This window comes from Thalassophryne amazonica, chromosome 5 (genome assembly GCF_902500255.1).
Source record: "Thalassophryne amazonica chromosome 5, fThaAma1.1, whole genome shotgun sequence".
Classification (NCBI taxonomy): Eukaryota; Metazoa; Chordata; class Actinopteri; order Batrachoidiformes; family Batrachoididae; genus Thalassophryne; species Thalassophryne amazonica.
This window is the reverse complement of record NC_047107.1, coordinates 7,211,418-7,227,943: the sequence shown is the minus strand read 5'-3', so window position 1 is coordinate 7,227,943 and position 16,526 is coordinate 7,211,418. Positions and strand designations below refer to the sequence as shown.

Here is a 16,526-nt window from a genome sequence, read left to right as displayed (position 1 = left end):
CAGACGATCTTGGAGGTGAACATGCTGGATGTGGAGGTCCTGGTCTGGTCTGGTTACACGTGGTCTGCGGTTGTGAGGCTGGTTGGATGTACTGCCAAATTCTCTGAAACGACTTTGGAGACGGCTTATGGTAGAGACATGAACATTCAATACACGAGCAATAGCTCTGGTTGACATTCCTGCTGTCAGCATGCCAATTGCACGCTCCCTCAAATCTTGCGACATCTGTGGCATTGTGCTGTGTGATAAAACTGCACCTTTCAGAGTGGCCTTTTATTGTGGGCAGTCTAAGGCACACCTGTGCACTAATCATGGTGTCTAATCAGCATCTTGGTATGGCACACCTGTGAGGTGGGATGGATTATCTCAGCAAAGGAGAAGTGCTCACTATCACAGATTTAGACTGGTTTGTGAACAATATTTGAGAGAAATGGTGATATTGTGTATGTGGAAAAAGTTTTAGATCTTTGAGTTCATCTCATACAAAATGGGAGCAAAACCAAAAGTGTTGCGTTTATATTTTTGTTGAGTTGTATAAAGTGAATAAAATTGGTCCTAGCACAGAACCTTGTGGAACTCCATAATTAACTTTAGTCTGTGAAGAAGATTCCCCATTTACATGAACAAACTGTAATCTATTAGACAAATATGATTCAAACCACCGCAGCGCAGTGCCTTTAATACCTATGACATGCTCTAATCTCTGTAATAAAATTTTATGGTCAACAGTATCAAAAGCAGCACTGAGGTCCAACAGAACAAGCACAGAGATAAGTCCACTGTCCGAAGCCATAAGAAGATCATTTGTAACCTTCACTAATGCTGTTTCTGTACTATGATGAATTCTAAAACCTGACTGAAACTCTTCAAATAGACCATTCCTCTGCAGGTGATCAGTTAGCTGTTTTACAACTACCCTCTCAAGAATCTTTGAGAGAAAAGGAAGGTTGGAGATTGGCCTATAATTAGCTAAGATAGCTGGGTCAAGTGATGGCTTTTTAAGTAATGGTTTAATTACTGCCACCTTAAAAGCCTGTGGTACATAACCAACTAACAAAGATAGATTGATCATATTTAAGATTGAAGCATTAAATAATGGTAGGACTTCCTTGAGCAGCCTGGCAGGAATGGGGTCTAATAAACATGTTGATGGTTTGGATGAAGTAACTAATGAAAATAACTCAGACAGAACAATCAGAGAGAAAGAGTCTAACCAAATACCGGCATCACTGAAAGCAGCCAAAGATAACGATACATCTTTGGGATGGTTATGAGTAATTTTTTCTCTAATAGTCAAAATTTTGTTAGCAAAGAAAGTCATGAAGTCATTACTAGTTAAAGTTAATGGAATACTCAGCTCAATAGAGCTCTGACTCTTTGTCAGCCTGGCTACAGTGCTGAAAAGAAACCTGAGGTTATTCTTATTTTCTTCAATTAGTGATGAGTAGAAAGATGTCCTAGCTTTACGGAGGGCTTTTTTATAGAGCAACAAACTCTTTTTCCAGGCTAAGTGAAGATCTTCTAAATTAGTGAGACGCCATTTCCTCTCCAACTTACGGGTTATCTGCTTTAAGCTACGAGTTTGTGAGTTATACCACGGAGTCAGACACCAAAGACACATCCAAAGTTGTCTTCAAAGAGGATGTAAAACTATTGACGAGATACTCTAACTCCCTTACAGAGTTTAGATAGCTACTCTGCTCTGTGTTGGTATATGACATTAGAGAACATAAAGAAGGAATCATATCCTTAAACCTAGTTACAGCGCTTTCTGAAAGACTTCTAGTGTAATGAAACTTATTCCCCACTGCAGGGTAGTCCATCAGGGTAAATGTAAATGTTATTAAAAAATGATCAGACAGAAGGGAGTTTTCAGGGAATACTGTTAAGTCTTCTATTTCCATACCATAAGTCAGAACAAGATCTAAGATATGATTAAAGTGGAGGGTGGACTCATTTACTTTTTGAGCAAAGCCGATAGAGTCTAATAATAGATTAAATGCAGTGTTGAGGCTGTCATTCTCAGCATCTGTGTGGATGTTAAAATCGCCCACTATAATTATCTTATCTGAGCTAAGCACTAAGTCAGACAAAAGGTCTGAAAATTCACAGAGAAACTCACAGTAACGACCAGGTGGACGATAGATAATAACAAATAAAACTGGTTTTTGGGACTTCCAATTTGGATGGACAAGACTAAGAGTCAAGCTTTCAAATGAATTAAAGCTCTGTCTAGGTTTTTGATTAATTAATAAGCTGGAATGGAAGATTGCTGCTAATCCTCCGCCACGGCCCATGCTACGAGCATTCTGACAGTTAGTGTGACTTGGGGGTGTTGACTCATTTAAACTAACATATTCATCCTGCTGTAACCAGGTTTCTGTTAGGCAGAATAAATCAATACGTTGATCAATTATTATATCATTTACCAACAGGGACTTAGAAGAGAGAGACCTAATGTTTAATAGACCACATTTAACTGTTTTAGTCTGTGGTGCAATTGAAGGTGCTATATTATTTTTTCTTTTTGATTTTTTATGCTTAAATAGATTTGCATGTATTCATCATTTACTTTTTATAGCTTGATGCATAGCTGATATTTTATGTTTTTAACACATTTGTAATTTAACATCGTGAGTGACCATGGGTGGTAGGACACTGTGAGCGATCCACATTAGTCATGGGACATATTTGAACTTTTTCTATTTTCATTTATTAGTAAACATTTTCAACCTGACATGACACCTCCAGTAATCTGTGTCAGACAGTGACCTTAGCTCCTTGGTAGTGCTTTTTTTTTTTTTTAATTAAAGAGTACCACTGGAGTACCATTTACATTTCTGTCAGATCAGGTCAGGTCTGGCAGCATGATCATGTCAACCACACTGTGGAAAAACTGTGGGTCCACTGTGGGTCCTAGAGGGCAACCACGGAGTTAATGTCATGTGGGGTGGTTATATCGGATCATTATATTCATGCCATGTCTGGTTATTATGTTCTGGTTGTGGTCTGCTTAGTGTTTTGTTAATTGCACTCTCTTGTCGGGTGGTTGGGATTTGGATGTGTCTTGTTCTTGTTTGCCACACCCTTTTTCTGGTTGTCCCTCCACACCTGTTCCTCATTTTCCCTAATCACTCTGGTTATTTAAGCCCTCTGTACACACTCATACCCTGCCAGTTTGCTGTTCCTTTGTGTCATCGTTACAGGCTTTCATACCTAGCTCTTGATCTTGTCTGTTTTTGCTTACCTGTGTTTTTGAACCCTTGCCTGTTTTTGACCTCACTTTTGTCTCATGTTTTGGAAACTGTTGCTGATTTTGGCTTGCCTTCCCGTGTACTGACCTTGGCTTGAATACCCAGTAAAACGCTTTTTATTCACAATGCTCCAAAGAGAGTCTTGCATTTTTGTCCAACCTTTTTGGGATCAGGTCCATGACAGAGCAAACTGGCCCAAAATGGACAAAGCAGACTCTTCTCACATCCAACTGGCACTCCGTGTTCAAGGTCAAAGACTTGAGCAGCAGGAGGAGTGATTAACGACTTTGAGCACCAATGTGCCTGAACTTAATAAACGTCTCCTCACAGAGAGATTAGACAGGAGAACGCTATCTGCAGCTACACCTGAGGCAGCTGTGCTTACATCACTTGGAGTATCAGCTGCAAATTTATTCAGAGACAGACTCTGACTTTTGCAACCAGCTCTCCCGCCTGGAGCATTTTTCTGGAGAATCTGGGAATGTTAAACCTTTTCTCACCCAGTGTGAATTACATTTTGAACTGCAGGCAAGTCCATCTGATCGTGCCAAAATTGCTTTTATTATCTCCCACCTCACGGGGCTTGCCACTGCATGGGCCACAGCTGAGAGGTGACATCGATCAGACACCTGAGGCCACTGTTATCTTTTAGGCAAGGTTTATGACAAGTGGCTGGCTACACCATTGATTTCCGGACTCTCGCCACCAAAAGTGAGTGGAACATGGCCGCAATAACTGCTGTTTTTTTTTTTCAAGGGCTCTCCCGTCAGATCAAAGATTAACTCACGGCTGTCGATCTGCCAGAAGATCTGGGCTCCCTGATCACATTGGCCATCCGAGTGGGCCACAGGCTGTCTGAATGACACTAGGAAATGGACACAACCCAGGAGCTCGTTCGCCGAGGAGCCAGCACACCAACAGAGATCTGTCATTTCGACCGACCATGCCCACTGTCACTTCATCAGAGGAACCAATGCAGCTGGGGCACACCTGTTTGTTGGCCGAGGAACACCTGTGATGCCAGCGTGAAGGACGGTGTTTTTATTGCGGTCAACTCGGTAACCTGGTTACAGGCTGCCCTTCCCGCAGCCATCAATCATGTTCACCGACCTCCCTGATTGTGAGTCAGAGCAGTATTAAGCCACAGCTGAAGCCAACCATGTTAAAGCAACAATCCTGCTCAATGGCACATCTGAGACCATTTCACTGTTCATAGACTGTGCTTCAGATGCAAATCTTCTGCACCCCTCTGTCGCCAGGAGCCTGAGCCTTAATTTGCGACCCCGCTGCCATGGTTAATGCTGTGGATGGCAGCGCATTTGGGAAGGTCTCATTGTGCTCACTGCCGGTGCAGCTGGTGTTATCTGATGGACACACAGAGTCACTAATCTTTCATATTTTTGGTAAAATGTCTCATTCAGTTATTTTGGGGCAGCCGTGGCTGCAAAAACACAGTCCTAATATTGATTGGGCCATGGGGCAGATCCAGTCATGGGGTCCTACCTACCAGTTCACCTGCCAAGTTCAACCTGAGAAATCACTCACACGTACTAATCCTGATCTCGTTAATGTCTGTGTTTGTCCCTGTTTATCATGATTTGGCAGCAGTATTTAGCAAAGCTGAAGCTACATCTTTGCAACCACATCATCCATATGACTGTGCTATTGACTTACTGCCGGGGTCACGCCCACCAGGGGCAAGTTATATTCTCTCAGGACCAGAACGATAAGTCATGGATGAGTACATCCAGGAGTCACTCACCGCAGAATTGATTCGACCTTCTTCATCACCTGCTGGTGTTGGATTCTTCTTCATGGAGAAGAAGGATAAGACACTTCACCCATGCATCGATTATAGCGAACTAAATGACATGACTGTAAAGAATAGATACTCCCTCCCATTGTGTGCTTCAGCCTTCGAGCCCCTAGAGGGAGCCAAATTATTTACCAGACTTGACCTTTGCAACGCATACCACTTAGTCAGGATACAGGAGGGGGATGAATGGAAGATGGTGTTTAATATGCCCACTGGACACTATGAATATTTGGTTGTGTCTTTTGGACTCACTAATGCACCTATCACTTTTCAGAATTTGGCAAATGATGTACTCCGTGATATGCTTAACTGCTTTGTTTCTGTGTGTATCTAGACAACATCCTGATCTTCTCCTCAGATGAAGAGACTCACACACAACATGTCCGGTCTGTTCTTCAGCGGTTGCTTCAGCACCAGCTGTATGTGAAAGCGGAAAAATGCAAGTTCCACAAATCCTCAGTTTCTTTCTTGGGGTTTGTGTTTTCTGAGGGGAGGTCAGGATTTTAATCCGGCCAAGGTGACAGCAGTAGCAGAATGGACCACTCCACACACACACAAGGAGGTGCAGTGGTTTTTGGGGTTTGAAAACTTTTACTGGAAATTCATTCACATTTTCAGTACTTTAGTTTCACCCTTGCATAATCTCACTTCACCCCACAGGTCTTACATCTGGTTGCAGGAGTGTGAGGTAGTCTTTCAGGCTCTAAAATGGTGCTTCTCTTCAGCCCCAGTGCTGTTCCTTCCGGATGTTATGGCTAAAGATAATCTCATGAAGTGTGTTCATGCCCACACATAGAGTTGTTTTGCAGATTCTCGTGGGAACAAGGGAGGAAGCCTGAAGAATGTGGCCATGACCTGTTCTGTACAGGCCAGTCAGGGACGCTACGTTGCGGCAAAGGATTTGACAGTTGTGACCACTGGTGACCTTGAAAAGTAGGTCAAGGTCACCGGCATTCGAGCCCATGCGAAGTACTCCTCCAAGGCATGTCCCCACCAAATATGAAGTTTTTGCGAGCAATAGGTGCCGAGCTACGTTGCGGCAAACGAATTGCGGCAGGACAGACAGGCGGACAGACAAACAAATGGACAGATGGAAGGACGGGCAACACGGATGCTATATGCCCTGCCTCGTTCCGCAAGCGCCGTGCGGGACATAATAAAACTCTGTTCTGAACGGTAAATCAGGCAGGGTGCAATCTGAACAGACTCTTTTGTCTCATGACTTCTTTGTTTCTACCTTCCCTGGGATCAAAAGACACACGGTGACTGGCGGACGAGTCTTGGGGGGGCTGTCGCCAACAGTGTTCTAATTCTGATGTGTGCCATTATTCCGTTCAACTTGTAATAATTGTGGATTATTTGTGTTCTTGTCTGAGGTGATTGGGCGGGAAAAATTTCATTGCACTTGTTGTAATGGCAATAAAATTATCTAAACATCAAATCAAATCAAATCAATTTCATTTATATAGCACCAAATCACAACAAACAGTTGCCCCAAGGCGCTTTACGCAAACTTTTTCGCAAACATCTATGCGAAATGGAAAGGCAGCAGGTCCTGATGGATTCCCCATTGACTTTTTCAAATAATTTTCTTCTAAATTAACTCCTATCCTTTGTTTAGTTTTTCAAGAAATAATTACAAAACACAATTACCAGAAACAATGACCCAGACAGTAATCTTGGTTCTTCCTAAAAAGGAAAAGACCCCCTGGACTGTGCTGCCTATCAGCCAATTAGTATTCTCTGTTTTGACTATAAAATTCAGACTAAAATTCCTTTGCAACAGCTCAAAGAAAATATTCCCAATATCATCTCCCCTGATCAGACAGGTTTTGTACCAGGCAGGCAGTTGTTTTATAACACGCATAGGCTCTTTAATGTAATCTATTCCTCTCACTCTCTCCAGGAAGCAGAAGTTGTGCTTTCTCTTGATGCTGAGAAAGCTTTTGATGGGCTCGAGTGGCAGTACCTTTTTGCTGTCCTGAACAGATTTAGGTTTGGCTCAACATTTATCTCTTGGATTAAGTTTCTCTATACTGCTCCTAAAGCTTCAGTACACACCAACTCTAAAATTTCAGATTACTTTCTCCTCCATCCTGGTGTGAGGCAGGGCTGCTCCCTTTCACCATATTTGTTCAATCTAGCATTTGAGCACTTGGCTATCGCCAACAGGGTGGAGGGGGGCATAACTGGGATCATGAGGGAGAGGGTCTATCCATAAAACCTAATTAAATCAAATCAAATCAATTTTATTTATATAGCACCAAATCACAACAAACAGTTGCCCCAAGGCGCTTTATATTGTAAGGCAAAAGCCATACAATAATTACAGAAAAACCCCAATGGTCAAAATGACCCCCTGTGAGCAAGCACTTGGCGACAGTGGGAAGGAAAAACTCCCTTTTAACAGGAAGAATCCTCCAGCAGAACCAGGCTCAGGGAGGGGCAGTCTTCTGCTGGGACTGGTTGGGGCTGAGGGGAGAGAATCAGGAAAAAGGCATGCTGTGGAAGAGAGCAGAGATCAACCACTAATGATTAAATGCAGAGTGGTGCATACAGAGCAAAAAGAGAAAGAAACACTCAGTGCATCATGGGAACCCCCCAGCAGTCTACGTCTATAGCAGCATAACTAAGGGATCGTTCAGGGTCACCTGATCCAGCCCTAACTATAAACTTTAGCAAAAAGGAAAGTTTTAAGCCTAATCTTAAAAGTAGAGAGGGTGGCTGTCTCCCTGATCCGAACTGGGAGCTGGTTCCAAAGGAGAGGAGCCTGAAAGCTGAAGGCTCTGCCTCCCATTCTACTCTTACAACCCTAGGAACTACAAGTAAGCCTGCAGTCTGAGAGCGAAGCGCTCTATTGGGGTGATATGGTACTACGAGGTCCCTAAGATAAGATGAGACCTGATTATTCAAAACCTTATAAGTAAGAAGAAGAATTTTAAATTCTATTCTAGAATTAACAGGAAGCCAATGAAGAGAGGCCAATATGGGTGAGATATGCTCTCTCCTTCTAGTCCCCGTTAGTACTCTAGCTGCAGCATTTTGAATTAACTGAAGACTTTTTAGGGAACTTTTAGGACAACCTGATAATAATGAATTACAATAGTCCAGCCTAGAGGAAATAAATGCATGAATTAGTTTTTCAGCATCACTCTGAGACAAGACCTTTCTGATTTTAGAGATATTGCGTAAATGCAAAAAAGCAGTCCTACATATTTGTTTAATATGCACTTTGAATGACATATCCTGATCAAAAATGACTCCAAGATTTCTCACAGTATTACTAGAGGTCAGGGTAATGCCATCCACAGTAAGGATCTGGTTAGACACCATGTTTCTAAGATTTGTGGGGCCAAGTACAATAACTTCAGTTTTATCTGAGTTTAAAAGCAGGAAATTAGAGGTCATCCATGTCTTTATGTCTGTAAGACAATCCTGCAGTTTAGCTAATTGGTGTGTATCCTCTGGCTTCATGGATAGATAAAGCTGGGTATCATCTGCGTAACAATGAAAATTTAAGCAATACCGTCTAATAATACTGCCTAAGGGAAGCATGTATAAAGTGAATAAAATTGGTCCTAGCACAGAACCTTGTGGAACTCCATAATTAACTTTAGTCTGTGAAGAAGATTCCCCATTTACATGAACAAATTGTAATCTATTAGACAAATATGATTCAAACCACCGCAGCGCAGTGCCTTTAATACCTATGGCATGCTCTAATCTCTGTAATAAAATTTTATGGTCAACAGTATCAAAAGCAGCACTGAGGTCTAACAGAACAAGCACAGAGATGAGTCCACTGTCCGAGGCCATAAGAAGATCATTTGTAACCTTCACTAATGCTGTTTCTGTACTATGATGAATTCTAAAACCTGACTGAAACTCTTCAAATAGACCATTCCTCTGCAGATGATCAGTTAGCTGTTTTACAACTACCCTTTCAAGAATTTTTGAGAGAAAAGGAAGGTTGGAGATTGGCCTATAATTAGCTAAGATAGCTGGGTCAAGTGATGGCTTTTTAAGTAATGGTTTAATTACTGCCACCTTAAAAGCCTGTGGTACATAGCCAACTAATAAAGATAGATTGATCATATTTAAGATCGAAGCATTAAATAATGGTAGGGCTTCCTTGAGCAGCCTGGTAGGAATGGGGTCTAATAAACATGTTGATGGTTTGGATGAAGTAACTAATGAAAATAACTCAGACAGAACAATCGGACAGAAAGAGTCTAACCAATACCGGCATCACTGAAAGCAGCCAAAGATAACGATACGTCTTTGGGATGGTTATGAGTAATTTTTTCTCTAATAGTTAAAATTTTGTTAGCAAAGAAAGTCATGAAGTCATTACTAGTTAAAGTTAATGGAATACTCAGCTCAATAGAGCTCTGACTCTTTGTCAGCCTGGCTACAGTGCTGAAAAGAAACCTGGGGTTGTTCTTATTTTCTTCAATTAGTGATGAGTAGAAAGACTCTTGTGGTACTCCATAAATAATGTTACACAATTCTGATTTAGTATTATTTATCTGAACAAACTGTTTTCTATTTTCTAAGTAGCTTTTTACCCACTGATGTGCAATACCTCTAATTCCATATTGTTGTAACTTGTGAAGCAATCTTGAGTGGTCGATAACATCAAAAGCTTTTTTCAGGTTGATAAAAATACTTACAAAATAATCCTTATTATCCATTGTTGTTGATATTTTCTCTGTTAATTCCATAGTCATAGCTGTCGAATGTTTTGTTCTGAATCCATACTGAGCATTATTTAAAATATGATGTTTCTCAATGAATTTGTCCAACCTTGTCACAAAAACGTTTTCCATAATTTTTGAAAACTGTGGAAGCAATGACACTGGCCTGTAATTTGAAAAATTATGCTTGTCTCCATTTTTATATAATGGGACTACCTTGGCAATTTTCATTTGGTCTGGGAAAATTCCTGTTGACAGAGACAGATTACAAATGTAAGTGAATGGTTCAATAACAGTTTATATTATACTTTTTACAGTCATCATGTCTAAATCTTCATAGTCATTGGATCTTTTGCTTACACAGTTTTTTACAATATTTCTTATTTCATCTTTTTACACATTGTCAAGGAAAATACTATTGACCGTATTTACAAGTGTATTTAATTTATCTTAAACTATTAGTTTATTTCCCACCAGACTTGATCCCACATTTGAAAAATAATCATTAAACTCATTTGCAACTTATTTTATGTCATATATCTCTTTATTTTCCTTGACAAACTAATTTGGAGAAGTTGATTTCACTCCATCACTTTTAATCACACTATTTATAATTCCCCATGTTGCCTTTATATTATCTTTACTCTTATTTAATTGTTCACTATAATAATCTTTTTTTGTTTCCTAATTATTGTCAATAGTTTATTTTTATATTTTTGTATCTGTGTTCTGTTTCCTTTGTTTGCATTTCTAAAAAGCACCTATATAAATAGTTTTTCTTTACACAAGCATTTTTTATTTCCTTAGTCAGCCATGGTTTATTTACTCTTTTCTTACTAATTTTTATTAATTTACAGTTTTTATTATATGATTTCATCAGTATTTTCATAAATGAATTATATGCTACGTTAACGTCGCCGACATAAACTTCTTCCCAATTTTTGATTTTTAAGGTCATAATTTAATGCCTCTAAGGCTTTTACTACTTATCTCTTTTAAAATTTACAACAGTTTTTTTCTTGTACCTATTTTTGTATTTAAATATTGAAAAAAACTGGTAAATGATCACTAAGATCTGTCATCAAGATCCCATTCTTAATAATTTCATCTGTTCTATTTGTGAATATATTGTCAATTACAGTTGCACTTTGCGATGTAATTCTGGTTGGTTTTGTTATGAAGGGGAATAAACCCAAACTATACATTGAATTCACAAAATCACTTTTTCTTTGGCAACTGGAGCTTTCTATATTAATGTTAAAGTCTCCACACATAAAAAGCGTTTTGTTTTTGATTTGATGGAATAATTCTATTATTTTAACTGTAAATTTCACAACACAAGAGTCTGGTGCTCTGTATACACAACTGATTAGAATATTCTTAGATGTTTCATGTACAATTTCCACTGTTACAATTTCTATGACATCATCTATAATTGTCATTTCTTCTACAGTTGTACATATCAGATCTGTTTTTGTGTACAAAGCAATACCTCCGCCTTTTTCATCTCTTCTATTTACAAAATACAGCTCATATCCCTCCATTTGAACATCAGCCATGAGGTCATCTTTGTTATGTGTCGACGCGGATTGAGGAGCGAACCTGCGTCAGACAGAACCCAGCGCTAAAAATAACCAGAAAGCGGTTCCAACAACAAAAACAATTTATTTTTCACCTGTGCCTAAATAAAATGTACAAAACCAAAACCAACGTCCTTCTGGAGGAGTGACTGCTGGCATGCTCTCCAGCGCCCGCAAGGAGAGAAGTCCGGCGCTCCTGGACCCACTACCACCAGACAAACACCCCCCAGGTGGACACGACAAACTGACTCTCTGTGAAGCAAAGAAGATGTGAGGTAAGTCAGCAGTTACAACGTCTTTCAAAAGACACACGCTATCAGCAACACATTCAGGTCTGTACTTTTTATCTTTATGCAAATGAGCAGCTTCTCACAACAAGTGGAGGATCACTTATCCTGCACGCCACAGCAGTGAGAAGCAAACTGCACAATTCTCATCACAATTCAAGTATACTGTGTAACAAAACACCAAGTTACTATCAACAATTAGTCAAATACTTAATTACCTTTAATGTGTGCTGACAGCATGTGTCCCTCACCCTTCCTTGCTTCACGGCTCGATGTGTCAAATCCAGGTGCGGTCCTCAGCGTCTCACAAACGAACATCACAAGGTAGAGTTCCCGGCAGTTCTGCTTGAATCACACATGCCTTAAAAGCAGAACGCCATCCAATTATCTGCTTCAGCCGAAAGTCCTTAAGGCTGCATGTGAGCACCAGTCACAGGTGCTACACATGATGTTGATGAGGGTGAGGATTCTTCAGCCAGCACCTTCTCCACAGACAAATCAGTTTCCATGCCACCTGAAGAGCAAAGAAAAGAAAAGAACACCAACATCCAGCCACACCCCCCAACACACAACAATCTTTAAGCCAAGATTCTGTGATTGCAATAATGCTGAATCTATTTTTAAACTGATTTAAATAATCTTTTATTTTTGACAGCTTCGGCTGTTTATGGGTGATTCTTAGACTACGGGCACTTATTATGTCCTTTGATCATATTGTATGAAAAACAGAAAAAAGGGGAAATTTCACACTTTTATAGTTATCTGTACAATGAAAGTGTGTTAAGAAATTTGTTCTAGTAGTCTATGATGACTTTTTCACCTTTTTCAGCATCATTATATGCAAATATTGCCGTTTTGTGCTTGTCCCACACCCAGACTTTTGATCTTCAATGATAAAAATAAATGGTAAAGAAACATTTTTCTAATGTTTTAAAATATCTCTGAATAAAATATCAGTAAAATAATCAAAACATAATTGGGGTATTCAATGTCATACAACTGTTGTGATTTTTTTAAACAAAATGTAGTTGTCCCACACTATTGCCGTAATTTCCACCACAACACTGTAATGTCCCTTTAAATAGTTTGTATGAAAGATCGCGATTGGCGTCATACTTAATTGTCTATTCAGGTCTGTATTTTGTAAGGTCATCCATGTTTTTGATTTGTATACCATTTGTTCCTTCTTTCACTCTAATCCACACCCTACAGTTCCAGACCCATATAGCAACAATGTGTTTCCGTTTTTTTAGTAGTCTTGCTTCCCTAGCAATATCTGCATTTTTTTTCATTAGATGTTCATTAATATAGACACTTGTTCCTTTCAGATTCTTTGCCTGTCTTAATAATTCATTTTTGTATTTTCTGCTTGTAAATCGTATAATAATGGTAGATAGTTTATTTTTACTATCTTTGGATGGAATAGTATGACAGTCTGATATAGTGTCTTGATGGATGACAATACCTTTTTGATATAAAAAATTTGTGACTTGTTGTCCAATGATTAATAATTTATTAATATATATAGTGCCAAATCACGACTAATCGCCTCAAGGCACTTCACAAACATAATTTAAAAGCAGAATAAAATGAAATAAGATTAAAACACAATAAAAAAATTTAAAACATAAATAAGTAAAAGAAGTAAATAATAAAAAGAATAAAAAAGACACACAATCATATAAAATACTAATGATAAAACAGGAAAACAGTTTATTTAAAATAAATAAACACTTGGAATATATCAGTCTGTGTGCAATGAATGTATACATTATACAAGTTTCACATTTTGAATGGAATTACTGAAATAAATCCACTTTTTAATGATATTCTAATTATATGACCAGCACTCGTATGTATGTTTTGGGCTGCATCTAGTTCTGTTAACCTTATATTTCTTTTTCAAATTCTCCCATTTTTTGCATCCAGCTCTATTTCCTTTAGAAATTTCCTTGACAAATCAGGTTATGTGTTACACATATACATGTGTGTATATATTTTCCAACTTATTCCCATTGATGAAACGTCTCATTTTCTGCCTGAAAGCTTATTAGGAGACGAGTGTGCTCAGGGCTCCCTGTTTGTTTACAAAATACACACACGTTACAGACCTTGAAATCCAACAGCAGGGATCGATATTATCCAAAGATTTATGAACATACAAATTAACGTGCTTATCCTTTATCATGATTTTCTCCATTGTGAGATATAAAAGTGTCTTATCGTAGCCTCAGCGCATGAGCGAAGTTACTATATTCTTCAGAAGGACAATATACGCAACATGCATCCAGCAGCATACACGTTGCTGTCATAGGCAACTGCCTGTAAAGTTTTTTGGCAAGTTATAACTTTCTAAACAGCGTAATTTGTAATGAAAGCCGATTCATTTGTGCGGCTCTTTCAGCACCATGTTTATTTTTTCTGAGACAGCAGTAAGCTCCTCCTATCCCTCCAAATGGAGTGTGCATCCAGATTCACTCCAAACGGAGGGGTTTGTAGCCCTTCGCCTACCCCTCCGCCTTGCTCCAAAAAGAGAATTGAGACACCCCTCTATCTCTTGTGTCCACGCAAAATGGAGGGGAAGGAGTAAGGGGAAGGGTCAAGGGGTAGAATTGAGATTCAGCCTGAGTCTTAAATATACCCAGGTGATGAGCTGCAAATCAAGAACAGGGGAAAGGGAAGTCTGGGGTCCCTGCTGGAGCTGTTGCCCCCGTGACCTGATCCCAGATAAGCGGTTCAAGATGAGTGAGTGTAACTGTGCTTGAAAAATAAGAAAAAAGATTGGGCCCTGTATGTCCATTAGGTCATGTTGCCCAGTCAGTGATTTGTGCAATTTAATAAATTTAACAACAGCTGCAAGACTTCAGAGGGTTAAATCACTGAACAGAACAGTCCAACACCTTGCACCTGGCTGTTACCTATCCTTGAGAGTTTGGTGTTATTGCCAAACATGTCTTCAGTGGCATTCATGGGGGCTGTCTCCCTCGCGTCAATGGTTTCCACTTTCCCTGTAAAGAAGGAAAGATGGATGGAAAGGGTGATCAATCATAGTGTCAGTAAAAAGTTGTTCATAGGAGACAGACACTCACCTGTGGAAGCGTTGTAGATAATGAAATAGAGTCCTCCACCAATACCCATGCTGTGAGCATTGTAAAGGCCATCACAAAGCAAGGCAGCGATGGATGCATCCACAGCTGAGCCGTTCCTCTTCAGGATGTCCCTGAAAAAACAAAACAAAGTACCATATTTTTCGGACTATAAGTTGCACTTTTTTTACATGTTTTGGCCGGGGGTGCGACCTATACTCCAGAGCGACTTATAAATGAAAAATATACCGGTAGATTCTCAATTAATTTAACATAATAAAACTATTTTATGTGACAGAGTCACTCTATGTTTTAAAATGGCCACCAGAAACAGAAATGCAATGCATCATGGGTACTTTATGAGGTCTGTTCAAAAAGTAACGGACCTTTTTAGTTTTTTCAAAAACTATATGGATTTGATTCGTGTGATTGCATCAGCCAAGCTTGAACCTTCGTGCACATGCGTGAGTTTTTTCACGCCTGTCGGTTGCGTCATTCGCCTGTGGGCAGGCTTTGAGTGAGCACTGGTCCACCCCCCTCGTCGGATTTTTATTGTCAGGGAAATGACTGAGAGACTGCCACTTTGCTCCATGAAATTTTTTTCAGAAACTGTTAGAGACAGCCAGTTGGAAACCATTCAAATTCAGATGGATTTCAGTGAAGATTCAGTCGGTGTCACACGGATTAAGGAGTGTTAAAACCTTTTTAAAGATGACCCACAGCGGCGGAGGGCGCACAGCGCACCGAGCAGCCATCGACAGGCTGGGACGACCAGATTATTTCTAAACTGAACGCTGTGTTGATCCGGGACATCGTGTGACTACCACAGAAATGGCAAGAGAGCTGGACATAGCACTTTTGCGGCACATTCCACTGTTACAGGAGATTTTGTAATGAAAGACGTGCGGAGGAATTCACGCGTCGGCACAGAGCCATTCATGGCGCTCAACAAAAAAACACCTCCATGTTGGAAACCATTCAGAAGATTCAGACGGCTTTTGATGGCTTTTCAGTTGAGTGAGTATTCAAACAGCGTGTGAAGCAGACGAACACGGTGCTTGCTGTTATTCCGGGAGGGCTAACAAAACAGCTTCAACCCTTGGATATCAGGGTGAGCAGTGTTTAAGTTGACACTGAGAGCTGCGTGGGAGCACTGGGTGAGACGGCAGAGGATTAGCTTCTACACTTGGAAGGAGCTGGCATTGACACCACGGGGAGGTCATGAGCTGCGCAGGTAGGTGCTGTACGAACATCGGCAGCTGACACCTGGTGTGTACTATGGTTCACAGCGGGTAATATGTTAGAAAAGAACCATTCAGCAATGCTGCGGGTTATGGTTCGGCTCGCAATGTGGTCCGCAAAATACAAACATATCCGTAGGTAAAATGCAGCTCATGAGAGGGCACTCAAGGCTTGTGTGACTGTTCCTGCGACTTCTGACTACCATAGAAAAATAAAAATTTCAACATTACTGATAAGAAGACAATGGAGAAGGCCCGAAAAAAATGCCACCAAAAAGAAAATCATACACTGCAGATTACAAGTTGCGACTGGTTAAATATGCATCCGAAAACGGTAGCCGTCACAATATTATCATCTGAACTTTTCATGTTAAGTTAACATACCTGTATGTCCATGTGACTTATAGTCCAGTGCGACTTATTTATGGTTTATTTTCTTTATAATGGATAAAGTGGCTGGTGCAACTTATACTCTGGTGAGACTTATAGTCCGGAAAATACGGTATGCACCATTTGACATTGCACTCACAGAAATATTTAACCCTGACCTTTAAGATTTATGTAA

The 16,526-nt window shown here is 39.9% G+C and overlaps 1 protein-coding gene across 1 annotated transcript in view; it reads right to left on the bottom strand.

Moving 5' to 3' along the window:
* Positions 1-16,526, bottom strand: part of ggt1a (gamma-glutamyltransferase 1a) — a 180,891-nt gene that overhangs the window by 138,217 nt on the left and 26,148 nt on the right. The window contains exons 2-3 of the mRNA XM_034169695.1: positions 14,724-14,854; positions 14,553-14,642 (exon numbers count right to left, since the gene is read on the bottom strand). Of these exons, the coding sequence (XP_034025586.1) occupies positions 14,553-14,642; positions 14,724-14,854 (221 nt within the window). The remainder of the gene's footprint in view (positions 1-14,552; positions 14,643-14,723; positions 14,855-16,526) is intronic.